This window comes from Physcomitrium patens, chromosome 25 (genome assembly GCF_059467195.1).
Source record: "Physcomitrium patens ecotype Gransden chromosome 25, ASM5946719v1, whole genome shotgun sequence".
Lineage (NCBI taxonomy): Eukaryota > Viridiplantae > Streptophyta > Bryopsida > Funariales > Funariaceae > Physcomitrium > Physcomitrium patens.
In genome coordinates this window covers 16,396,687-16,424,325 of record NC_143434.1, presented here as the reverse complement: position 1 = coordinate 16,424,325, position 27,639 = coordinate 16,396,687, and the positions used below count along the sequence as shown (strand labels likewise).

Genomic DNA, 27,639 nt, shown 5'->3' with positions numbered 1-27,639 from the left:
TTAAAGACATGGTTGTACAATAAGAACACACTTTAAAAAGAAAAAAAAAAAAAAAAATCAAGTATTGTTATATAAGATGAATTCTTGCTTGAAAATATATAGTTACCTTCTATAGTTAGAATTCAACTAACTATAGAAGGTAAATAGAAAAATGCAACTATAAGATCCAATTGAAAGAAAAAATTCCTAAACCTCTAGAATGATTGTCACCTCTCTTCTCCAATCTAGATGTTGATCTTTCAATAGCAATTTTTTTTTCTTAAATCATTCAATTGCTTCATAATTTGGCTGATGTATAGATTTTTAAGTCCAAATAGCTCGCACAAATTTGTGCTTTAATCAAACTGGCCAATTTTGTAAAATTTCAAAACTCTTAGTATAATTGTTGTTTTACTTATTCTACAATTTTTTTTAGAATAAACTTGTATAGGAGGATTCAAACATAAGGAAAGACTAAGTGTATGAGTTTTATTTGTTAGGATCACACAATTAACCATATTCCAAACCACTAAAACACCAAGAAACATTACAATGCTTTCTCCCAGTAACAATATTCCTTCATCAATTGATAACAACAGTGTGCAACCGTGCACTCTCAAAAGACCGCTCAAAATACAATAATTTCATCTAACACCAGAAATAACAGACTTTATTCCATGAAGAATTTGAGCTACTTACTATAAAATCAAGGAACAATATTAATAGAAGGGTTTCTACAAAGATGTAAAAGAATTTGTGGCTTTTTACACTAAATACCAATTATAATCCAAAATTAAATTTAAATATGAAATGCATCCTACTTATCTATTTATTTTATATTTTTAGAAGGTGATTGATTTAGTGACTATACCATTAAGATATTTGGACATAAAGTATCTTATTTTAGCAAAAAAAGAGCTCTCAAATTATGTTGAAGGAAGTATTTTAAGGATCAAGACCATAAAAGGAGTGTATTAATTCTTCTTAGATGATATCTTTAGCAAATATGGCAACATTAGAAGAATAAAGGCTAATCAAAGAAAATTAGATATAACAAAAATCAAAGATTTTTTCAAAATTATGGTATGAATTTGAAGTAAAAAATTACTTATAATCTTAAAATTAATGTCAACAGCAAGAGAAGGCATCTTCGTATCTATAATACTCTTACCAAAGCTTGCAGAAATAAGCCAAGGCATTAACAAAGTCTTCTACTGTTTCCTTTATGGAAAGATAGAACCACTCATAACATTGTTATTGATTATATGCTTATTGAGTTGATGTTGGACTCAAAAGCCAATTATGCCTATGAAAGATTTTGTACCAACTTGGTTATTATTGAATTGACATGATGGCATTGGAGGAGGGAGATTATTGGAGTTTTAAATTTAAAAGCTTGAAAGATTACTTGAAGATCAAGAAATTACATTAAAAAAATTAAATTTTTTTACATTGAGCAATAAAAAGTGGTTTAATAAAATCCATCATTTGAACTCCAAATCAATTGAAATTAGAGATTGGGTGTTAATATTTGATAGTAGTTTGGAGCATCAATATGGCATTCTTAGAAAGTTTGCTTAAAGATAGCTTTGATTATATATGGTGGTGATAGTACTTAATAATGCTACCTATTTGCTTTATGAGTTGGATGATATGATATTGAAGATATTTGTAGCTAGAAAATAGATCAAGATATTCAAAAGAAGTGATGGAAGATTTATTCCAAGTAATTTTTTAGATTTTGGAACATTAAATTTGGATCAAATAGAAGATGCACAAAAATATTGAAGATGATAAAGAAGACAAGAATGGTTAAATTAGCACATGGTGGAAGATTTATAAGTGTAGAGGGAATAAATGTTGTATTAAAAAGTGATATAATATTTTAAAATAATATAAAATATTATGAAAATTTGGATTATAATTAAAAATAATATAAAATAAAGTATAATATAATAAAATATTTATTTAATTTATTTAAGTTTATAGTTTAATTTTTGTAATTAAAGATAAAAATTATAATATTTATTTGTAAGGAGTTTAAAAGGGCTTTGTTATCAAAAGTATAATATTTAAATTTCCATGCCATTTCATGTGGATGGATAAGATGAGTGATAGGAGAGTTCATTCCTATTGATTGAAAGTCATATCAAATGGATTTTAAGTTGTTATTTGAGTCTACAATGAAGTTTAAGGCCACTTCAAAAAAGTCTATTTAAGGCAAGAAAATACATTCAAAGTTTGAAGGTTGGATTTAAAAAGCTTGCGTTTTGAATTAAAAATCGAATAAAAAAAATATATAATTTGGATTTTGGATAAGAAAGATAAGATTGTTTGAAGTTAAGGTATAAATTTGATACCTGTAATTATTCTTTTAAGCATATTAAAAGTGGTAGGAAGGCATTTAGTAATTAAAAAGTGGTATTAGAATGTTAATTTGTGAAGCTACATTTTATAAAAAAGAAATGATAAATTTTGTTTTGAAATGAAAGAAGAAGAACTATTGAAGTGTATGTTTAAAAATTAGAGTTTATAATTGAGTTTTTTTCATAGATGTTTTGATTTGTACCATATTTTAAATTTTTAAACGAATTTATGACTCGAAATTTCTATAAGAATAAATGACAATGTTAAAAAATTGCACATAAAAAATTTATGGTATTTGAATATTGGATTTTTGAAATATGATAGTTTTAGTATACATGTACTTAAAAATTGACATGTTTAGGACCTTCTAGAAATTAGGTAATATTCAAAGATCTATAATATATTTATAATTGAATTTTTTGTAGATTTAGTTAAAGATATAAGGTAATTTATAGAGAAGCTTGAGTCTAATTGGATTGAAAGATTGGAAATTATAAGATAATACATATTTAAAAGAAATTTCTATAAAAATAGAAGTGGTTTTAGGACATTTTGTCACATCTTAAGAACTCTTGTGCATTCTAGACTTGTGTATTTGATGTAAATATCTTCATGAGGATAAGCTATAAATAAAGTTTATATTTTATAAACTTATAATTTTTTTAAGTGATTAATGGCAATTAGAGATCTAGTGCTTTCTTGATGCAAAATTTTTCTACTACAACACCATGTGGCTGAAATGTTGTACAATACCTAATAAAGATCCTATTCTTTTTTCAAAACTTTTATTTTATTCTACAATAGAAATTTGTACAAAACCAAAAAATCACAAAATATTTTTATTGTTAGATTTGGGAGTCTTAGCCTATTTTTCAGATAAATAATTTATTATATATATATATATATATAATTAAAAATATCAAACATGTGCATATAGAACTATAGAACTAATTAATGGTTGTTTGTTATCTTTTAGAGATATCAACCATAAAACTTTTTCTTCAAATATAGAAATTAGTGATCATAAAAGTTTAGTAATATTTAATATAATTAAATTTATTTCTAATTCATTTATTTTAGGATTATATTGGCTAACAAAATGTAATTTATAAAGAAATTGGATTTCTTATGAACTTGATTTTTTCCATAATTTAACCAAAGATTTTGCTAGTGAAATAAAAATGCATAAGTTCAATATGTCCAAAATCTTATTAGTAGGTTGAAGAACTTTCATACAAGGTAGAAAGAAGGTCAATTTCTGTTATATACAACACATCTATTTTTTATAGAGAAAAGACTTTACATAGCATTTCAAGCCAATACGTAGATTATTAAGATGTTTATGAGAAGAAAAATATAGATATTCTTACAAAGCATCATTCCTATGATTGTTTCATTGATTTTTAAGAAAGAGCTCAATTACTATTTGGATCAATTTATTACTTATTATAAAATAAGTTGATTATACTCAAAGAGTATATTAACAAGAACTTGACTATTCAAAATCTCTAGCAAAAATTCTTATCTTATTTATAAAGAATAAAGAAGGATTTGTGCAAATATAAGTAGACTATTAAAGGCTCAATAAAACCACCTTCAAGAATATATATAAACTTTAATATCCATGGATCTTTTAATCTAAAATTATTTTGATTTTATATTCATGATAATAGATTGATTTACTAAAATGGCATATTTTGTACTATATATAAAATCTATTATAAGTGAAAGAATAATAAAGCTTTTTCTTAATATCATCTATCACTATCATAGATTACTAAAGAATATTATTTGTGATATATGAACTTAATTTATATCAAGATTTTAAAGAATTCTTTTTAAGATTCTAAAGATAGACATAAAACTATTTTTGACTCTCTATCTTTAAATTGATAGACAAACAAACCAAGTGAATCAAATTCTAGAGCAGTATTTGAAGTATATTATTAAGTACAAATAAGATAATTGAATAATTATTTTATTATTTATAAATTTTATTTATAATAAAATATTATATTCTTCTATTTAATAAATACCTTTTCTAATTATAGTTATTATTGATAACTTAATAATTTTGATTTTTTAAAAGTTAATAATCTTATAACAAAAGATTTAGTGAATTATTTATGAAAGTTATATGCAATAATAAAGGTTCGACCAAAAAAAACTCAAAAATAATAAAAAATCAATACAAATGCTTATTGCAAGTGACAACTTCAATTCCATGTTAGCGACAAGAAATAATTACTTTGTCATAATATCAAGACTATTTGTTCTTGTAATAAGTTGGATTATTATAGACTTTGACAATTTTTTATATATAAACATATTAAGCAAATTGCTTATTAATTGTACTTATCGGAATTTATGAAGATTCATCTTGTATTTCATATATCTCTTCTTAAACCATAGAAGACAATAAATATAACAAGAAAATGACAAATGCTACCTTCTTCTATAGAAGTGGATAATAACCAAGAGTATAAGATCAAAGAAGTCTTAGATTCAAGGCGGTACCAAAATAGGTTAGAATATCTTTTTTATTGGCATAGATATGATATTAGTGAATGAACATGAAAGCCAATTAAGAATCTTGCAAATGCAATGAAGAAGGTTGATACTTTTTATCAAAGATATCCATCAAGTCCAAGAAATAGGATAGCAAATCTTTGCTATAAAAGAATTACAATTTAAAAAATATCATATTTAATCTTCTATTTTTTTATAATTTTTTTATATTTATGGTACTAAAGAGATAGAGAATCAACAATTAACAGATTCAACTTAGAAACCATTATTTGTTGACTTATTAATTGAGACATTATGATTATGACAGTCTTCAAGATAATGTAATCAAAATAAAGACCTTCAAAAATATCATATTCTTCCTTAAATAAATAGCAAGATACAATGCATTTGATATCATGATCTTAGAAGAGACTTCCAATGTTTGGTGATTTTATTAGAAATAGAAACAACTCTTAACGGTGTTTTAAATGTTATAATTTTAAAGAAGTTATAAAGGCATCAACAATAATTAAAGAACAAGGTGGTCTTCTTACTTTAATATGAGACACTATCAATGGCTAAGATGACCTATTAATTACCTTCAAAAGAAAAAAAAAATAAGAATATGTGGCAAATATAATTTGTTATAGCTTGAACTTCTTTAATATTTGATCATTGCTCCTTATAAAACTTACTCCTAAAAGGTAGAGGCAGAAATTTCATAGAAAATATATATTTATTCTAATAATTATCTATATATTATAAATAGATTAAAATAATTTTATTTTCATAATATCTTATGTGAAAGTTTTTTAGATGCTTCATAGATGTGGTATTATGATGTAATACAACTAATAGGTAAAAAAAGGTGAAGAAATTATTATATTATAGAAAATCTTACTTCAAATATTGTAGCAAATTATCTTAAAAAATAAACAATAGTCCAAAAGAAAGTAAAACTAAAGATGTAAATGCTATTTTTTTACAAAGTACGCTTCTATTTACTTTGTAAGGCCATAAATAAGGCAAAACAAGATAGGCTAGAAAAATAAATAATATGAGCATATGTAAGAAGAAATTAAAAATTCACTTTAGTAAAAATTAATTTAAAATAGCAAAATTTGATACCTAGAGAGGACTAATTATCAATTTGAGTCGAAATCAAACCCTGAGGTACAAAACTAGGCACCTATGGCAACTTTGGATTTCTTTTGTAAATTAAAAAATGAGATTTGAAAGTAAACTTGATAGGATTTCTTTAAGCATTGATTTTGAGTGATTTGAGTATGTAATAACTTTGTAAGAGCTTTGCAAAATCACAATTATTATAGGTGATTTTGGAATTTATAAAATAAAAAGGATATTATATTTTGGAGTATTTTGTTGGTTTGGTAGAAGATCCATAGTTAAAATTTTGAAAACTTATGTAAATAGTTGTTTGAAGTATATTCTATAAGTTTGAGCTTGATCAAATGGATGATTTGAAGGTTGTTGAATTTCAAGTAGATTGAGGTCTTGGAAATTAGACTTTAAGTGTTAGTTAGGATTTCTAAGTTCTTTAGCAATCTACTAGTTGGATTGGAGTAAAATTTATATATAGAGATAATAGACTTAATTTGTTACACATACATAAAATTTAAGAATAATTAAATAATTTAAAAATATAATATTGGCACTAAAAATTTAACATTTAGATTGGAGTAGGAGGCTAGCCAATACTTAAGGAAATTTTAGGATTTTTCTTCTATTTAGTAAGTACAATTATCTTTAAATTTTATATACTTTTTTCTAATATAGTTGTTGAAAAGTTTATAAAAATTTAAGCAAAATCAATATTTTAATTGATAGATATTAAAGTTTTAAATTATACTAAGGTAAGGTTGAACTGATTAGGTTTTGGTTTGGGTTTGGTTTAGAATTAGGATTTGGATTTTGGTTAAGATTTGATTAGGATTTAGGATTAGAATAGGATTTGAAATTTGATTTAGAATATGCTTAGAATTTAGGATTTGGCCTAAGATTTCATTGAAGTCTATTAAGATTTCAACTAGGATTAAATTAGAATTTCATTGAGGTTTATTTAAGATATATATGTGATTATTTTAATATCTATTAAGGATTTTTTAAGAATTCTTTTAAGGTTTATTGTAGATTTCTTTTGAATTCTTTTAAGATTTTTTATTGTTTATTTTGTAATTTTTCTAAGGTTTTTTTAAAATTTGATTAAAGCTTATTTAGCATTGTTAAGATTTCATTATATTTTATTTAATATTCTATTAGAGTTAGTATTTTTTTATTATAAATTTTATTCTATTTTTTATAGCTAAGTGCCTAATGTATTTTTGAACAAGATTTCACATAATATCACAGTGGTTTCATCTTCATACATATGTATAGGTTATTAGTAGATTAAAAACCTAGCCAATAAGTTAGCTATATATCATATATATTTTTATTTTGTGATATAAGCTAATAATATGATGCTTATATAAAAAATTCACTTAAAAAATTAATACATATATCTTACAAATTTGACCCATATTGAGGATCTTATTGAATGTTTTTATGTAGCTTCTAGTTAGATAGTATATATGGAGGCAAGAATGAAGCCTTCTTCACTCTTATTAATGTCTTTTTAGTCCTTTAGTCTTATTTTAATATTTTTAATCTTTTCAATTGTAGCAATAGTCATTTTAATTTAATATCATATCATCTTTGAGTAATTTTTTAGTCTTTTTAAGTGACATAAGAAGATTTTGATCTTTTAATTTTTTAAATTTCATATTTTTGATATCAAAATAATATAATAAAGATGAAGATTTTTAAAAAAAGACATATTCTTTCTTAAATAGAAGGCAAGTTATAACTTGTTCGGTATTATGATCTTAAAAGAGACTTACAATATTTGGTGATTTTATTAAAGGTAGAAAAAAAATCTTGATAGTATTATAAATATTTTGTTTGAAGGAAGTTATAAATGCATAAATAATAAAAAAATAACAAGATAATCTTTTCACTTTAGAATGAGGTATTATTCATAGTTGAGAGGATCCATCAACTATCTTCAAAGGAAACAAAGATCAGAGTATGTAGCAAATACAATTTATTGCATCTTGAAATTCTTCTATATATACTCACCACTCCTCATGGAATTTGTTCTTAGAAGAAGGAATAATGTCACAAATATATAAATTTATTTTAATAATTACTTAAATAATATAAATAGATAGAAGTAAATAAAAATAGATTAATTTTATAATATCTTATATACAAGCTTTTTAGAAGAAATTTCACCTTTATATGTGTCTAAAAATAATTGGTAGGTTGAACATTTAGCTAATAAGTTAGTTACATGTTACACATGTTGGTAGCTTGTGGTACAAATTAACCATGTGTCTTAACTATAGGAAAGTTGCTTTGCAAGTCAAGACACGAGTCTTGCAAATTGGACATGTATTGGAGGTCCTATAGAATGTCACTACATAACTCTAAGTTAGATAATATATATATATATATATAGATGCAAGAATAAAGCCTTCTTCATTTTTTATCAACTTCTTTCTTACTTCTAATCTAGTTTCAAGAGTATTTAATTTTTTTTATCTTTTAGCAATAGCCATTTTAATTTCTTTTGAATGTACACATATATATATATATATATATATATATATATATATATATATATATATTTTGAAAAATTTCTCACTTATTTATTTGTCTTCATTGAATTATTGTCTTTAATAAATAATCTTATGATTATATTTAGTAATAATTAGAATTATACTTTTTTCTAAAAATCATATATTCTATGCTCATATTAAGCATGGTGAAATTTAACAAGACTTTATTTGTGCAAGAATTGAGAATAAAAAGATCAACTTAGTTTTCTTTCCAAGACAAAAGACATGATTGGACATATTTTTTCCAAAGATCTAAGTCATGAAAAACATTGTAAATTCAAAGAAATAATAGAAATGATTCAATTGAATTAATCTAATACATCATTAAGTAAGAGTGTTAATAGAATATTTACATATATGTATAATTTTTATTAGATATTATATAATTATATATATTTGATTGAAGTTGTGTTTCTAATTGACAATGCATTGCTCCCATATTAGTCAATAGTCAATGTTTTATTATTGTCACCTATTAAGCCGTCATGTGGCCTAATAAGACAAGTGTCTACATGTTAGTTGGAGCTAAGAGGCTAAGCTAGTTGTTAGTATATTTGCACTAGCAAGTCCATATTAATAAACAACAAACTTGTATTATAAGAACTAAAATCCAAGATTCATTTCAAATGATTATTTTTTTTTGAAATCTTAAATGATTAGATAGTAATATCATGTTTATTTCACACTATTATACTTCTATCATCTAATAATATATATCTCATATTTTTTGACATAATTTGTGATATTTTCTAAATCTTCTATTAAATTATAAAGTACTCTCTTTCTTAAATACATCTCATCATAGTATAAATTTTCTTTTATTTTTACTTAATTTTATTGCAACATTAATACAAGTATAACTTTAATTTTTTGTGTGCATGTATTGTTTTAAATAACACATATTTTTAATTATAAAATTTAATTTTAAAATATTTCTTAGAAGTGTGTATTTTAGTAATTTAAATATTTTTTTATCATATTAAAAAGTATATTTTTATTTAAATTATTAGATATAATAGATAATTTGTAGTATTAAAAAATATGTATTATACTTATATTATAATTAATATATGAAAAAAAACGAATTTTAATGAAACCATACTAAGAAATAAAAAATGCATTATGATTTAGTATTTTTAAATAAAATAGAATATCATTTAAAATATAGTTTTTAGAAAAAACCAAAACTGAAGAAAAAGAACTTAATCAATAAATTGTAAATGTTCATAATTATTTAAAATGATAAGAAGATGTCTTTGTATTTTCTTTTTGAATTTTATAATGCAAATATTGATTTATTATGATCCATGTTTTTTTTCAACTTACATATAACCAGTTTTTTAGAATATTTTATTTTTAGTGATCTAAAAATAAATCGAATAACTTCATAATAACGTTTTTAAATTTTTAAAGTAAGATTTGTTTTTAAACTTCATAATAACGTTTTTAAATTTAAACTTCATAATAACGTTTTTTAATTTTTAAAGTAAGATAAGTTAGACTCTAGAATTGGACTTATGTGTCTAATTCACAAATCAATAAAACATAATATATACAACATGCAAACCCCCATTTTTATCCCCAAAACCCCCCTTTAATAATAAATAATCTCCTCCCTTACACGGGCTCCAAGAAAAAAGTAAAGAAACAAAGTAAAAAGAAAAGAAGCCACCCACCCACCCACAAAAGTCTTCACACACCATACTTTTTCCCACACCTACAATTTTTTGAGTCATATTATTATCATTTTTATTATTAAAAAAAAGAGAAAGAACTATTACAACAACAACAACAACAACAACTCTCGATCAAGAAACATAAACAAACCTCGGTGTGGGTGATAGAGAGAGCATGGGCTCGGTGCCTATTAAAGAGGGACGGGGGCCCATTATGGAATGGAATGGACCTAGTAAGCGGACATTATTCTGCATGCGAAAAAGCAAAAAGGAGAGAGGAAATATAGTGTGGGGCGGGAGTCAACCCCAGGCTGACGTGGAGTACTAGGGCGGGCGGGAGTCAAAGAGCGCGGGATTGCAGGAAGTGACGGAAATGCGGGCGGGCGATCAATCAATCAACCAGTCGCACCATTTCCCATCTCTCGATTCCCCGCCCGATTTTTCTCCTCACTCCTGCCAATAATGCCGCTCTCTCCCTCATCGTCGCTCTTCAGCAAATTGCTCCACAGCTTCTTCATGTTCTCCTTTTCGCTCGTTCTTGTTGTTGTTGTTGTTGCTGTTTCTGCTGCTGTCATCTCACAGCTCGTCGTTGCGCCGACCTGAATTGCTGGACAATGCGATGTGAATTCGCTTGTGGGTACCTTAAGGGAATGAGAATCTGGGATTGCTCCATTTGGGTCCTGAAGTGGTCCTGATTTGTTCGTGGTTGGAGTTTTGCGGGAGGAGTGTGGAGTGGTGGCGAGGACGTGTCGTTTTATTTATTTGTTTGTTTATTTGGGTAGGCTATTTTAGTGTCGGTGGTGTCAGTGGGAATTGGCGGCTGGTTTTGATGCTAATCCGGAGAGATTTGAGGGGGAGGGGTAGCTCGGGGGTGAGAGACGGCGAGGTGGGGAGGTTAGGGTAAAGAGGTGGCTGAGGATTGGGGTGAGTGCGTCTAGTGTAGCGTTCAAAAGCGATTGTGTGTGTATTTTTGTTCCGTTTTGCCACTTGTAGAGTCCCGGATGGGCGGACTGTTTGCGATCTTTTCGCATTTGGATATTTATGACGGGGACACTGGGTTCGAGCTCGAGGATTGCCTCTGTTGAAAAGTTTCCACGGCTTTGGTTGTTTCTCTTTCCGGTGTGGAGAGTGATTGCGCCGAGCAACAATGGGAGGGGGCTGAATCCCTGTTCTCTTCTTCCTCCTCCTCCTCCTCCTCGGGTGCAAGTAGGATTCGATTGTGAATTGCAACACTGGACGAAGGCAGCATCGAAGGGTAAGCAATTGTGTGGTGGCAGCCGATTTCAGGAATCTGGGTTTATTCTCTCTTAATTTATTTTGTTGGCAGTTTATGCTGGCTGCAATGTGGAGGTTAGACTGGAAGAAGCTTGTGCCGCCCTTGGAAATGTCTTTCCCCATTCAGGGAGGAGGATATCTTGACGGAATTCTTTCAGCCATGTGCAGGGCTCTTGATCAGAGCATCTGTCGAGCTTTAATTCGCACTCTCACGGCGATGGGTGCGAGTAGTTCTTGTGGGCAAGATAAAATAAGTGAGTTCCTCTTCTTCTTTCAAATCTTCCGACAATTTGCTGCATGTCTGAGAGGTCTAAGTGTATGTTCGTTGGAACATCAAGGCACGATGGCTGGTCAATTGAATGGTTTACAGTGTACGCCCTGAACATTTGCTTCAACTACAATCTAAAGTTGGATTATGCTTGTACATTGGTGACCCATGCGCTGATTCTTCTCAAGCTGTATTTCCTGTTGCTTCTTCGTCCACTCGGTGTATGAGTTGAAAGATCATGGCGTGCAAACAATTCACCTTTATCTCAGAAACCAGGGCTGCTTTTTGGTTCGCATGTCGTTCGCATTTAGTGACTCCAAGTTTGCAGTAATTTTGCAGTCCCTCCACGAATGTAAGCAGCCGTAGCCCAGTTGTATGGATGGAATGACAAGGCAACAATGGCTGCAAAAGCGAGTAAGCTGCAGCAATTTAAAGCTTCATTCAATGCATTTCAGTTCGAGATAGCGAATCAGAACCAGTCTTCTCCCAAAATGGTGAAACAGGAGTCCTTTTCTGTGCGGCAAGTTGACACTGGGCTGGAGAGCCTCGTGAAGGCCCTGCAAGAAGAGGCCGTCGTGGTGAAGGCCGAACTTGCACAGTGGAAGAACAAGGCCAATGCTTCAGCTCAGGAGACCGCGGCGCTGAAGGAAGACTCGGACAAGAGGATCGCTTCACTGAAGGCAGAGGTGGAAGGATGGCGAGATCGCGCAGCCATGTCCGCTGGGAAAGGAATAGTGGCCAGGCGGCAGCTGGAGGATTTTTCCAAGCAAGTGAAGTCGTTAAGCACAGAGCTGCAAGAGTGGAAAGAGGAAGCATTAAAGGCTCAAAAGGGGAATGAAGACTTGAGGATAGAGGTAGATGAGTGGAAGCTGGAAGCAGATGCTTTGGCCAAAGAGGTAGTGAATTTGAAATCGGAGGTCAGTTCCTCCATTGCAGTCTTGCAAGCAGATGCAGATAAGTGGAAGCACATTTCCTCAAGTCGTAGTGATTCTATCAAAGTATTGGAAGCGGAGTTGGAGAGGCGGATGCACAAGGCTACGAATCGCAGCGATGAGGACGGGCTTCATATGGGAGAGAGTCAGGCCTTTGCACGAGACCTGCGCGTGGACGTGGATGAACGGAGAGACAGGCTTTCTGAGCTTGAGGCTTCCTCCCAAGCTGAAATAGAAGATCTGAAGAAGCAAGTTGTTTCTGCTGAGAAGGAGCGTTCCGAGCTTGAAGCCTGCTTGCAATCCCAGATAGAGGATTTGACGCAGAAGATTATTTGTGCTGAGAAGGAGCGTTCTGAGCTGGAGGTCTCCTTCAAAGCTGAGATAGAAGAATTGAAGAACAAGGTTGTTGTTGCTGAGAAGGAGCGTTCTGAGCTGGAGGTTTCCTTCAAGCTGGAGATAGACGAATTGAAAAAGAAGGTCATTGCTGCTGAGAAGGAGCAAGAGCAGTTGAAGCAGCGCTTCGAGGCCAGGGTGAAGGAATTACAAGTGGAATTGGAGGAGTGGATGAATGCAGCGAGCGTGACCGAACATGAAAAGCTCGAAAGACTTGAAATGGAGAAGAAATTGAAAGACTCTCAATTGAAGGCCAGAAGAGCCCTGGAAGATCTTGCCCATGAACGGAAGAGGAGTGCGGTGCAGATGGCGGAGCTTCAAGCACAGGTGAAAGATTGGAAAGTTGTTGCTGCAGACTCTTCGGAGGAATGCTCCTCTCTTCGTGTCGCATTTGACAGTGTCGTCCAGGAGCTGCATTTAGAGCTTGCTCAGTGGAAACATAAGGCAGAAGCTTCTAGTGAAGAGGAGAAGTTGGTGACGGCGGAGCTTTCCCAGTGGAAACAGAAAGCGGAAACTTCCAATGATGAGATGAAATCGGTGAAGGCAGAGCTTGAGAAGGTGGTTGATGAATTGCAAAATCAAGTGCTCGTCTGGAAAGAGAATGCTGAAAATGCCTCGGAAGAAATAGCAAAAAACCAAGAGTATGCAGACTTGGTCCAAGTTTTGGAGAGTGAGCTCAGTCTCTGGAAACAGAAAGCAGAAGATTTTCGTGAGGAGGGCAAGGTGATGAAAGCAGAGATTGAGAAGACGGTAGAAGACTTGCAGAATCAGGTGCTCGTGTGGAAGGAAAAGGCTGAAAGTGCTCTGGATGGAGTAGCCAAAAACCAAGAGTATGCTGAGTTGGTAAGAAATTTGGAGTATGAGGTCAGCCTCTGGAAGCAGAGGAACCAAGAAGGCCAGTCTTTGCTCGTAGAATTGGAAGAGGAACAAATGCAATTGATGGATTCCCTGACGGATACTCAAAGCGAGCTGCAGCGGTGGAAAGATAGAGCTGCAGCTGCAGCAAGGGCTGTTCGGCCTATGCAGGATGATTCAAGTGACATCAGTGAAGAAAATGATGAAGAGGACGTCGATTGCCTCAGCGTTTTGCATTCAGAACTCCTCAAGTGGAAAGCCAGAGCTCAGGAAGGGGAGCTCCTGCAATCACAGCTGACAAACGCGGTTGCAGAGACGCAAAAAGAATTGAATGAATGGAAACAGAAAGCCGCAGCCGTGACACTGGCTACAGAATCTTTGAAGGAGGAACTTGACTGCGTGATTGAAGAAGGAAAGATTGAAAGAGAAGAGATGTACAATTCTATCAATGATCTGGAAGAGGCGTTATTTATATGGCAAGAGAGGGCTCAAGAGTGTCAATCGCTTCAAACACAGCTGAAAAATTCTCAGACAGAGCTAAATGAATGCAAAGACCAGTTGAAGACTTCACAGACAGAGTTAAAAGAGTGGAAGGAAAAGGCTGTGGCTATTACCCTGACCACGAAGTCGCTAATGGAAGAACTGGACTTCAGGATTGAAGAAGGGCTACAAGAAAAGCAGGAATTTTGCAAATCCATTAGCTCTCTTAAAGAATCAGTGCTTGGTTGGAAGGATAAGGCGGCTGAGAGCGAATCCATGATAAAAGAACTCAGAAGTGCTCTTTCGGAAACACAAACGGCGCTTCGAGATTGGAAAGACAGAGCCACAAGTGTTGCCATGGCAACTGAAGCACTGAAGGGACAGATGGATTCTACCCTCGAAGCCTACAGATTTGAGAAAGACGAACTCTGCAATACGATCAATGAGCTGGAAGCAGAGGTCTATGAATGGAAAGCCAGAGCTCAAGACGGCATGCAAGTGCAACGGCAGTTGGAGAAGGCTCTGGCGGAGCTGGAGAAAAAGAAGCGGCCCCTACTTAGAGCACATAGATCTAGCTCTATTTCCAGTTGATAACCAAGGAGTGTTACCCATGAAGACCATGCATTTTCATTCGTTATCTAGTAAAGTCACGTCCATTGTATACATATTTCAAGCCCAGGTACCAGAGATGGGTAGTCACTCTGCCGACACTCACAATTCAGTGGGGTTTACTGTTAAGGAAGATCTGTCACGAAATGCTACAGGCAATGTCGAGGGTAGGGGTTTTTGTGTGAACTTCGAGGATGTTCATGATGTGGGAAATATATTGATACACTTTTATTTTTTTGACATGTAGATACGTCCGTGAAGTTAAGACAGTCAGTTCCAGCACTGCATGCTTTTAATTTGATTTCTGAATCGATGTTCATTTCCGACTTGAAAATTGTGAAGTTCAATTTTCAATCTATTTTGTAGGTTCTAACAAATTGGTGGGCTTGCACAGATTCAACACAATTTGACTGATGTTCTTGAGCGTCGCCCCTGAAGTTTGATGTGAGAATTGTGTAAACAATCTTATATGAATGATGGTGTGGTGGAAACCAATGGGCGTTTGTGGGAAACATTGAATGTAAGCTCGGCTCTGCTGTACAGTATTGTTGGCCAGAACCACCCTATATTTATTTTTTTCCCTATAGTGGTGCAGCGACTTTGTGGGTGTGATACCAGCCTCTCCTGAACATTGGTTTTTGAAGGAATAGGGGGTTATGGATAGTCTACTGTACCGATGTGCAGTGTACAAGCTTTTAACGTCATTTGTAAAGAAAAAAATTGTGCAATTTAAGAGGATGGTATAAACATTCAACATGTTGGTGTTTTAGTTCCTATTGTACATGGTTGTGTGCAGGATTTGCAGCAAATTGAAACATATGCTGGAAGCAGCCTTTTTAACTTTCTTTGATCCTGCCCTAAGGTGTTTGCCCTGTGTTATTAATCCTTAGGCTTATCCAGGGAGATGGTATGTTCACATTAGAACATTCTGCTCAGTAAAATGGAGAGCTTGGTCATTTCTGCTTAGAGCGGACGCCAGAGCGTTAGCATGTGACCATTGAGCATACAAGTTGAGTCATTTGGAACCTGACCGTTAGGAATTCCTTCAGGGGGAATAAAAAAAAGACTTGTGAGCTATTTTCGGAACGTATTTTCTATACTGGGAAGCGTGGTATCTATAACGATTGACCAAAAGATCTGAATTTATAGCTTTTAATACAGCGTGTGTGAATTCCTGTGGCTTTATTTCCCTCTTCTTTTTCTCCAGAACAAAACTCAAAGTTAAGTGTGACGAGAACCGAGTGGACGAAAATTAGTCAGTCTAAGAATCTCAGTTAGAATGTGTTGGGAAAGGTGGAAAGTGTTTCAGATTGCAGACAATCATATGCAGCTTTTGGCTTCTTATTAGTGCAACATCAATTTGAATAACTATGATAACACTGCAGCACCCAATACTTTTTTGGATTGTATGTTAAATGCCTTCTAGAAACCGCGCCGAATAACAATGCTAGCCTCTGCACAACGACAGACCCGCGTGACATCAACACCAGCACGTCATGAATTGGAAATGTGAGCCCACCCTTTGCTGCTTGCTTTGTGTTAATATGAAAGTAAAACCTTAGAAATCTTCCTGAACACCCGATTGAGCACAATCAGAGTACCTGCCCCTTCCAGATTTCAGGTTCGTAATGAAGAGATGGCAACCCAACTCACAGACAATTTTCTCACATTTCTGAAGAATTATATCACGTCCTCATGGACGAACAGGGCACATGATTTTTTTCTCAGTAGCTGACATCTAATCATATATGGTTATTTCTCACAAGTAAAATAATGTTCATGACGAGCATCGGCACAATGTTGAGTGCATGAATTTGCCAGACGCAAGTAATTACAGTATGTCGCCACCCGAAGTCGACATCGTAGCCTGGGACGGTACTGTGGTACTATTCCTTCGCAATTTTATCATTGATCGCGCTCACAATCGGTTGTATACGACACAAGGGCGCTCAGGTAGACCAGGTCTACTTCAAAACGGTGCAAACTCACCACAGCTCGTGTCCTGCCCGGATTATGAAGCTGCAGTGTCCGGAATCTCATGAAATCAGCCGTCAGCCCTCCTTCTAACAACCATGGACACTAATTCAGATAAGCCTCCTCCAAATCCACAGCTCGTACGCACACACCCATTACAAACTTGCCGAATTCGTGCGCTGACAGCCACGGCTGTGCCCAGCTGGGGTCTGCACCCCCGCAGCTTCGCCCTGTGAAAATCCTCCAAGTGAAGAAACCTCCAGTCAAAACCCACAAATGTACGACACTAGTCTGACCATATAATCACGCCCCACCTGGGGAAACCATTCAATCCATCCTCGAGCGGTGGCGATCGTACACGAGGCTCATTACAAGCGTCGCATTGGCAATGGAATCTTGTGAGCTACATTGGGTGCTTGTCAGAACCCACCTGACATCTTAAGTCACTGCGCATATCGCCGCGGCTAGCACAATCTTTGAACCTTATATTGCGCCGTACTCGCTTTCTTTCTCTTTTCCTCCTCTCTCTCTGTGAGTCTCCCTCTTTCTGATTGCTGACATGGGATTGCTCGTAAGAATGCGTTTTGCAGTGGACCTTCCAGTGCCAGAGGCGAAAAGGGTGCAGACTCTGGTTGTGATTTGCATAGAAAGCGAGTGGCGCCTGCAGATTCCGCTCGCGTGGTGGTGCGATGAGATGAGAATTCCGCTTGCTCTCTGTCTGCGCGCCTGCGTGCCTCGATCGTCGGTCTCGCCCCCTGTCGCGCTCTAAGTCGCAACGCAACCTCCCATTCAATTCAATGCCCCTCTGTTACTAATGCAAAAACTAATCACGCCCATCTCATGTATAACTGTATACCAGTCTGTCGGACTTCAACATTGTTTTATTATTTATTGTTGTTGTGTGGAATCAGTGAGATTAGTTTGCTCTGATCTTTTGAACTATGGTTACATTGGAAATATATTGCAGTTTAAGCCTTGGGGAGCATTTTACTAAGAACTAAAGATTCAACTTTTTCTACAACAACTGTAGAGTTTCATTGGGGTTTTACATGTTGCTAATGATGATGAATTTGTTTTTTTAAGTATGACGTTACGTTTTGTGTAATGTTTTGCAAGGACGAGCACTTTGAAATTAAATGAAAAAAGTATATTGAAAAATAAAATAAAAGAAGAAGTTGAAGACTGTGGAGAGCATGACATTGTGTGTGAGTTTTTTTTTTTTTTTTTTTTTTTTTTTTTTCTTTCTTTCTTTCTTTTAAATAATCAAGTATGGATGCTTTTGCCGAAATGTGTGTTTAATTAAATAAATAATGAAATAAAGTGATAATTTAAAAGCCTTTGAAAAGTCTTTAAGGAAAGGAAGAGAAGGAGTGAATGAATGGTCAGCTTCTATTGTCTGTTATTGTTGTTGAAAACAAACAAAAAGCCACATGATGAATGCAAATACAAAGATACTGCAATCAGTCATCCATTCATCCATAGTCTCATCCATTTATGCATCTAAACATTCATTCATCCAAGGTGCTGCTGCCTCCCAAAACCAAGCACCAAATGCTGTTGTGTCCCAATATGGGGCCTATATATACACAATATATGTATGCGTGAATGAATGTATGTTGGAGGGACACATCATTTTTAACAAACATTCTATGGTTATCAAGTGAAGAATAATTATCATATTCTTCCACAGATTGTCACCATTGACACACTTAGCTCCTCATCCTTTGCATCAGTTATACCAGCCACTTGGCTTTCCAAACACAACACATGGGAGTTGCTCCAAGCTTGGGTTTTTAAAACTTTGACATGCATGCGTCTCAGTTTCATTGTTCCCAACAACATTGCAGAAGTGTTTTTTTTTCATTAAAATTTCTCTCTCCCTCTATATCCTCCTTTGGGTTTAGGGTTTAGTGTGTGCCCTTTCCTTTGCAAAGCAGCCCATATTTGCCTTGTTTCCTCCCCCCCTACATACCCTTGCACTCTGCTTTGTCTTGTAATGAAAGCTTATTCCACTTTCACCATCGAAAATGTTGCACTGGACACATATTCTGAACAAAAGGTGTACAATGTGTGTAAGATGCTTCTCAAGTTTATTAAATGCCCCTAGTTTCACAGACCTTAACACACACTAAAAAATGCATCCCAATGTGTCACATGCTTTTTTACAAACATACTTTGCTGGAGAAACAGAGCTGGGTCTTGAGTGCTTCAAAAAAATAGTGGGTGGAATGGATGCTTCAATGTGCATCTGGAAGTGCTTCTTATCCATAGGCCATAATAAATAAAATAAAATAATATAACAGAATGAGAATCTGTTCCTTGTATTTGGGCTGGATCCCACTTGAGTCCAGGTGGAGAAAATCCATTGACTGGATTGATGCCTTGTGTTTGGCAAAATCACTGCTATTTTTTCATGCATTGCAATTAAAATACCAGTATCTAGATGAAATGTAGCATAAACTTTCACTCACTCAAACTTCCTCTTCTAATTATGATTAATTTTGAACTAAATTTAATTATGCTCTTCACAATACCTGCCTGAAAGACAGTTGGGTTACTGTATGAATCAATCAAAAATCATGCTGGACAAGGTTTGATTACTCAAAATAAACCTCATATCAAGGCATGAAAACATGATTATAATTGATCTTTAATTCATTTTTAGACTTACGTCTAAGCTAAACTCATTGACTAAAAGTATATATGTGTGGAAAGAAAGAAAGAGTCATCCCATACTGTCATTGAACACACCCCATCTCGCTGACCACACCAACTTCAATACCTGATGACAGCAGAGTGTCTCATGTTACAGTAACCTTTCATTTTTATTTTTATTTTTCCCACTTTTGCAATGTTTTCACTCTTGCAAGGTTGTTGCACCACTTTCATTTGCTTACATGCATACATTTTTTATTTGTTTATTTGAGGAATCAATGGGCTGAATGGTTGCTCAAGTCGGGTGCAAACCTTCTGGAATTTATTTTGATTTTGATTTTAAAAAAGAGAAACCAAAAAGCCAGATCTAGCACCCACAAAGCAATTTGTGTGTGTGTGTGTGTGTGGAGGTGTCAGCACTAAGGCAGGGCTTTTCTCCACCCCCCACCATGTCTCTTTCTCTGTCAATTATGATTTTTGTTGTTGCTGTTTTTATTATTGCCTGTGGACACAGTGGCAATATCACACGTTGTGCATGTGTGTTTTTGTGTGTATGTGTGTGCTTCGGCACTGTTTAGGATGCACAGGCCTGTTTTCTTCCATTCATGAGGTGCTGCACCTCTGTAGAAGCAGCCCATGCAAACCACCCTTCTTCATTTCCCGCAGCTCACATCTCTTAAGATACCACACAGCAACACCACAAGGGGCGTGTGACTAATAAGCAGGTCCTTTTCTACTAGCAGAATACCTTGACTCCGAAAAGTTTTGGGGTGCCTGTGAGCAGACAGTCCACTGTTGGGTTAACTTATTCTTCTCCTCCGCCTCCTCATGTGAGGTACAAAAAAGCATCACCACAGCTCCAGATCCTCCTCATAACACATGAACACAAGGAGCTTCACACAAGTTGTTAAATTTTTTCTTAGATAGTGACCCAGAGTACTCTCGTATTCTTCTTTCTCTATTGGATTCCGAGCAACGGCTGGTGACAGAGTCCATGTGACATCCTACAACTGACTGGAACTGGAACAGGATCACCTGTGATGAACAAGAGGCTCTCCTCAGCCACAGCTGGTGCCGCACCACCCACAAAGAGCTGCAGAATCCAGAACCAACACCAACATCAATAAGAGCGTGGTCTGAAAGGCTGGCTCATTGCTGGAAATTCCTCTGGTGTGGGATGTCGCTAGTTGTTTTCCAGGATGCGAGTGTCACATTGTGCGTGATAATTTGGTACCGGATGAATGACACCGTCGTCCTTCGCAACCTGAAGAAGACAGGGATGACACGTCGTCGGTTTTTAAGGGGGGAAAAGTGGAGGGCTGGCTCGAACAACGCGTGTTGCTAATCTTAGAAGCGCAGGTGAGAGAGAATTCATCTCTACTCAGTGCAGGTGAAGTCTACTGGAATCTGCCAACAACCCCCTCGCGGTAAGGAATAGGACGACAACCAAAAACGAGGGGGAGGGTCGAAATATTGGCACCTGGACAGTTCACAGGCACTTTTTAAATAAAAGTTCTCATTCCTCCCAGGTGGTGTGACCTCGACTCGGCAGGTGAACTGGATTACTATACTTTGCGTAAGCCAGCTTGGGGGTCTTTAAAGTCGGAGGACAACCAACGGCTGGCTAATCGTAGGGCTCAGCCCCATGCAACAACAGATGATCCGAAAGCTGCAAAGCAGAAGTGTGCTGCTGCTGTTACGGGATCCACCTTCATCCTACACTATTATCTTTTTACACTCCCTGTCAATGTGACGAAGTAGAAATTGGGGGAAACGCTTTTCGATTGAAAGAGGATGCGCGAGAGACACTATGACATGAGAGAAGTGGGGAAGATTTATTTTTGATATATCTGTTTTTTTAAAAGAAACGAAAAAGGAAAGCCAATACATTAAAAAAACAAAAACAAAAACAAAAAACTCATGCTTCCCGGAAATGTCGGGGTGCTCGTGAGGCTTGCGAGTGCAGTAACAAAAGTTCGCACAGGTTTCCGAGTGGTGCGATGGAGCGAGGGATCGGGAAGAGAGGGAATTCAATCTTCGTGGCCGGCTCCAAGTGGGTTTGACTCCAGAACCAATCTCTCCTTAAATACCGTAAAATTATCATTGTTCACTGGACTTGGCATGAAGACTATGTGCACAACAGGCTGAACACCACAGGCTGGCCACCGCTTTAAATATAGGGTTTCATGCGTAAAACACTCCCGTGCAATGGAGTAATCATCATGGCACTGTCCACACCGCGTGCCCCCCCTCTCCTCATTCGACTCTTTCCTTCTCTCAATCTTCGCCTGTTCTTGCCAGAGAAATGGAAATGTTTCTGCGTCTGCACCAATAGAATATTTCTTTTCTCACGGAAATACTAATAAGGATACTAATGAATACTGCAATATTGCTGCTGTTTCTATCAGTCTTCGGTAAATCATGTGTTTTGAAGTTTTACCTCTTCACAAGAATCTCACGAGTCTCGGTAATGTGTAAGAGTACCTGATATTTGAAATTATTTTCCACAGTAAGCCCTTTGTACAAAGCAAGGGGTTTGTTTTAATGATTCCAGTGAATAAGGATCTTGGACGGAAGCGGCAGAACAAGCTGGCAAGGACTGCCTCAGTGGCCAATCGATTTTGTGAGCTGGACACTATCATTGCAAAATTGGGCTTACAAACCCACAATGATGAGTCACGTTTTGCAAAAAGTAGGGATCATCTCACCACAACAATCACACTGAGATTTTTCTGTGAGTTTGAATGGGCCTCAGCTTCGTTCTATTATTGAATAATCGTCGTATTTTAATATGAATCGTGTCCATGAAGGAAAGGAATCCATACAAACTTTATGCTTGAATTTGCAGAATCTGGAAGACGTTCAACAGCAACACCTGGGAGTACTGAAATTGGAAGCGGCAGCTAAAATAAAACACGAAGTCTGGATTGGGGTTCTCGGAACAGAAGTATCCTCAACCAGAAGGCAAGGGTGTCAGTTTCCTTTTGACTGATGCGGTTTCTACGGGAGCGTTCTCTCTTGGTCTCGCTCTCCCCCCCCATAATTGCAAGTCTTGGAACGAAACCGTCATCCGGGTCTAGGGCAATCCGCATATCGTAGGCCACATGACCTCCTGCGGTCGCGGCGTGAGCTCCAGCAGTGGCTTCCAGGTAGACATTTTTGGGGGGAGAACGCTGCGAGTGGAAGAGACTTCAGTGAAACCGCGTGCTGAAATGGAGGGACATGCTTGGCAGCAGGGCAAAAAAGGAGAATTGCATCTCTGTTCTGCTCCGAAATTATCTCACCTGTCATGCCTTATTTCTGGAGTGCACCTCAAGTTGACATTCCCCGACGCTCAAATCGCCAAGGGAAAACCCACCGAGTGAAACCTATTAACCGACTCATTTCCTTTTCGTGAAACACTGAAGTCTACCCCAAGCGGTCACTCGCAGTTCCCCGAATGAGTATGATGCCAGAATATTCCCCCGGGGCAAGACGACACCGTCATACTGTGCTGCTCCTCCTCTTCGTCGCCTTTTTCCGACCGAGCGAGTCTCTGTTGTTTCACGTGTTCATTCAGAAGGTTGTGCGAAACGCAGCAAAGGTGAGTGCCACTCACCGCAAAGTCGTCGTCGTCCATTTCCGTGCGCGCTACAGTATGAGTATGAGTATGTGTGCCGCAAGTCATCCTGTTCGGTTCTGACCGTGTGGTCAGTCCAACATTGTTGTAAAAGATCCTTCATCTACCCTTCTCCTTCTTCTCGCTTGACTGAGAAGCTACAGCTGGAGTCCACTTCCATTGCTGCTACTTCAGATTGCACAAACGGCATCTCCTCTATCTCTGGAAACAACAACAACAACACTACCAATACACACGAAATGGCTGAAAATCAGAATAAGGGTTTCGAGAGTGAATTAGGATTTCAGGGGTGGTCATGATCCTGAATGCAATCCATACAATACAAGTTGTGAAATTTGTGCCTGCATTTTTTGCATACGCAACGTCGGATTCAAATGAAGTGGTTATAACTGTAGTTAGTCAAACTAACTAACGATATGTTTTATGAACATTTGTGTACAACTCTAAAATTTTAGAAGTGATGTTGTCTAAGAAAAATACATTTTTTCTTTTCAATTGAAATGTTGGTTTTGTGATTATCTCTTAAGGGTGCATTAAGTAACAAAACAGATGTGTAACAAATTTGTGCAAAGTTATACACAATTTGATATACTGATTATCTATTAAAGGTGCATAACATCTTTTTTGTTTCATATGCTTGACTTTTGTTTAGAAATATATATATATATATATATATATATATATTCCACAACTACATACTAAAACTTGCATTCTAGTTTAATACCCAAGTCAAATAAAGAACCTTGATTTGAGCTGGCTTGAAGTCATCTATTGTTAATAATATTAATCATTGGTCATTGGCAATGAACAAATGAATGTATGTATGTGTTCAAAAAGGAACAAAACTGGGGGCAAATGAGAAATATAAAAAAAGATAAATGTTCAATACTCCATTCTTGGATTGGAACAAAATACTTCACAAACATTCATTTTACACATTATCATATACTTTTTATAACACATTGTGGAGTGTCAAGGTAATTAGAATTCAATGTAAAAATCATGGTCAACACGACATACTTCACAAAGCAGGCAGGCAACATCATGACAGTCCCTTCAAACGCGTTGAGATAGTGTGAACGAAACCAAGTACTTTACTCTGATACCATAGCAATGTAAGTGACATCACCCCCAATGACACCCTCACCCGTAAGCCAAAGCTCTTGTTCTTTCCATTATTATTTTCCATTATAAATCAATAGAGGTAAATTAAAATTGCAATTGTATTTCACAAACAGTTTTCAGTGTATATGATAAACTTTAGTATACACTGAAAACTTTAAGAAAGTCCAAAATTCCACTTAATCTACAAAGTCCAAAATCCAAAATTCCACTTAATCTACAAAGAAGAAAAGATAAGAAATTAAAGTTAAAAGGAAATAAAAATGAACTTTATAGTTTCGTTCAAATCCCAATATTTCAAAGCGAGCCACGAGGAGGAAAATCGACAGGTGACGTGGAAGCTGGTTTCACCGAAGGTAGAAAAAGTAAATCCCGATGCAGTAGGGGTAAAAGCGAGGTGGGTAAGAAGCGATGGCGGAGAGTACGGAACCGAGGAGGAGGGAGGCAGAGTTGGCAATCCACAGCTGGCCCACACGCTCGGTCAAATTTACCTTAATAATTATTTTATTTTAATTAATTTTTTTGCTTACTTAATTCATTAATTTCGCGTAATTGTTGTTCCCTCCTTTATTCTTCTTCTCTTCCTCCATTCTGACTCCCCCTGAACTAACACCGCGTCGCTCACCGCACTGAGAGTATCACATCATCCCCTCTTCAATCTCCGTCGCCTCTACCATCGCCAGCGCCATTTCGCACTCTCTACTCCTGCTCTCTTGTGCTTCCCTCCTCCTCCTCCCTCTGCTGCTGCTGCTGCTCTCGTAGCTCCTCTTTCTTCGTCCTCTGCTATCTGACTGTGCAGCTCTCTTGCACTTCCAGAACTTCACTCTTCTTCGTTTTGCTCCTCTATGGCACATTGACTCAGTCGCTGCTATTCGACCCCTTGCCTGCGGGCGCGCCTGCCATTTTGTCTACCTCGTGTGTTTGTGCCGATTCTTTTTCGGTGGAGTGCGTGAACCCGAGTGGCGACCGTCACAGATTGATGAAGACCACGCACCTGGCTGACTACTACATTTGGTGACTGCCGCTGCTTATCGACTGCTGCTGATGACGAGCGACGTCTGTTGCTCCTTGTGAATCGGAGTGAGTGTTTGCGACGATCTAGAAGGGGACGTGTTAGCGGAACGCATCTGGCAGGCGAACGCGTCGTTCTTGTTTAGAGACTGGAGACTTGAGTTTTGTTGTTCAACGCTGCGAGGTGGAAGTGGGGGATTCGGCTTGGCGGAGAGTGGAGCAGTCCTGGAGCGACATACAGGAAGGCAAGGCGCGAGTATTGTGCGGGAGGTGATGCTTCGTTGAAGTGCTGTGTTTAGGCCTCGTTGACGTGCCTTCGAGGCACTGCAGCGTTGATTGAGGGTGCTGACTGGCTAGGATTGCCCACTCTAAGGTTTAGGTCTCGGCGGTAGGTGCGAAAGGTTTCGATGCAGGTTGTTTTTACGTCGTTCTGGTGAATGTAGCACATGCTGTGATCGAGTCAGTACTTGACAGGGCACTGCTCCGCTTTACTGCTTCCGTTTCCCCTGACAAACCTCCTGCCTACGAGCAAGGGTATACCTACTATCTAGCTCCTATCTAACTCAGCTGCCAGCCATGGTGCACAGATCAGTCTCTACTATCACATCATTGTCAATTATATTGCTTACTTTCTCTGCATTAGCCACTGCAGTAAGGCCTTCACCATTCGACTTCCCTGCTAGGGCTGAGCTGCACTCGGAACCCGCTCTACATTCTCAGGGATCAGGACCGCAGTATTCGTCAGGACCGGAATGGCCAGAATTCAGAGAAGCCCCGGCGTTTCGGAATGGGAAACAATGCGCTTTCGTGAACAGAACAGAGAACGAGCTGGACCACATATGTGACCGGAACTCGGTGCACATTGCGATGACACTGGATGTGAAGTACTTGCGTGGCTCTATGGCCGCGGTTTTTTCCATACTGAAGCATACTGCGTGTCCGGAGAATGTCATCTTTCACTTCTTTGCTGCAGACCGTGACGAGCAGCTGCGGTCTCTCATCTTCTCAACCTTTCCCTTTCTGAGATTTAAGGTGTATCATTTTGACGAGGCGCTGGTGAATTTAAGGATCTCTCCGTCAGTGCGACCTGCTCTGGAGCACCCTTTGAACTATGCACGTAGCTATTTGGCGGATATCTTGGAGCCGTGTATTCAGCGAGTCATATATTTGGATTCCGATCTCATCGTCGTGGACGACATTGTGAAGCTATGGGGGACAAGGCTAGGGCCTTACGCCATTGGCGCCCCGGAGTACTGCCACACCAACATGACGAAATACTTTACGAACGCGTTCTGGCAGAATAGAACCCTGTCTCGCACCTTTGATGGGAAGAAGCCGTGTTACTTCAATACCGGGGTCATGGTGATGGACATGACGAAGTGGAGAACTGAGAACTACCGCGCGGTTATCGAACAGTGGATGGGGGTCCAGAACAGGACCAGGATTTACGACCTAGGTTCGCTTCCTCCATTCCTGCTCGTCTTTGGAGGGTCCGTGGAGCCAATCGATCACAGGTGGAATCAGCATGGTCTTGGTGGAGACAACCTGGAGGGTAAGTGCAGGCCGTTGCACCCGGGTCCTGTGAGTTTGTTGCACTGGAGTGGCAAGGGCAAGCCATGGATCCGAATCGACCAAAGGAAAACATGTCCTGTGGATAGTCTGTGGGCTCCTTATGACCTTCTTCAACCCTCCGCATTATCTTACCAATAAGAATGCGTTCTGTGGGCATCGAGAAGTGAAGGAAAATAACTAACGTTAGTTGCAGCATAGATGCATAGATTGTTGTTGTACAATATTACAGAATTAGTCTAGTTTAACGGAGTCCGGCTGATTTGACGGGCTTCCACAATTCTTTCTGACAAAATATTTAATAAGTTTGCGAACACGTGACCGCACTAACTGCAGGACATCATCCACGCAAGTGAGAGTGTCCTTTTGACAAGAGTAATCGGGTAGGGATAGCGAAAGGATGTAGAATCCAATGAGAGGATTTTTGCATCTCGTGTCTTAAGTCGTTGACAATTATCGTACATGGTGAATTGTGGGCGGGGTTCGCGAAGTGCAACCTTGTTTTTGGTCACCATTAGCCGAGCCGGCAGAGTGCTAGTAGCAGGAAATTCTGTCGTTTGTTCATTGTTAGCTGAAGAGCTCCGTATCCCTCGTGCCAGAGTTGTATAACTTTATGATGCTACCAATGACAAGAACTTGGGTATCCGTTGCCATTCTGTTCCCCGTC

General features: G+C 36.8%; 3 protein-coding genes across 12 annotated transcripts; 2 read left to right on the top strand and 1 right to left on the bottom strand.

Moving 5' to 3' along the window:
* The first annotated feature begins 10,615 nt into the window (after positions 1-10,615).
* Positions 10,616-16,143, top strand: LOC112277370 (uncharacterized). 10 transcript variants are annotated; one of them, XR_016500858.1, is made up of 5 exons: positions 10,715-11,465; positions 11,644-11,739; positions 12,082-15,092; positions 15,417-15,542; positions 15,819-16,143. XR_016500858.1 is itself a non-coding variant. In XM_073531363.2 (3 exons), the coding sequence occupies exon 3, from the start codon at positions 12,152-12,154 to the stop codon at positions 15,002-15,004; it is 2,853 nt and encodes a 950-aa protein (XP_073387464.1). In that variant the 5' UTR covers positions 10,616-11,465; positions 11,654-11,739; positions 12,082-12,151; the 3' UTR covers positions 15,005-15,268. The 10 variants fall into 10 exon arrangements, 2 of the variants coding, with proteins under 2 accessions (XP_073387464.1, XP_024365339.1); XR_016500856.1 differs by having other exon boundaries at positions 12,082-15,189; XR_016500854.1 differs by lacking the exon at positions 15,819-16,143 and having other exon boundaries at positions 10,616-11,465; positions 11,654-11,739; positions 15,417-15,791.
* Positions 16,144-16,637: 494 nt separating this feature from the next.
* LOC149986341 (uncharacterized) lies at positions 16,638-19,265 on the bottom strand. Its single transcript, XM_090247410.1, has 4 exons — positions 19,171-19,265; positions 18,969-19,044; positions 17,427-17,801; positions 16,638-17,226 (listed from the first exon to the last, which is right to left on the bottom strand). The coding sequence occupies exons 1-4, from the start codon at positions 19,263-19,265 to the stop codon at positions 17,152-17,154; spliced, it is 621 nt and encodes a 206-aa protein (XP_090103536.1). The 3' UTR covers positions 16,638-17,151.
* A 5,682-nt stretch (positions 19,266-24,947) lies between these two features.
* On the top strand, positions 24,948-27,639 carry LOC112277497 (putative galacturonosyltransferase-like 6). Its single transcript, XM_024509916.3, has one exon. The coding sequence runs from the start codon at positions 25,980-25,982 to the stop codon at positions 27,111-27,113; it is 1,134 nt and encodes a 377-aa protein (XP_024365684.1). The 5' UTR covers positions 24,948-25,979; the 3' UTR covers positions 27,114-27,639.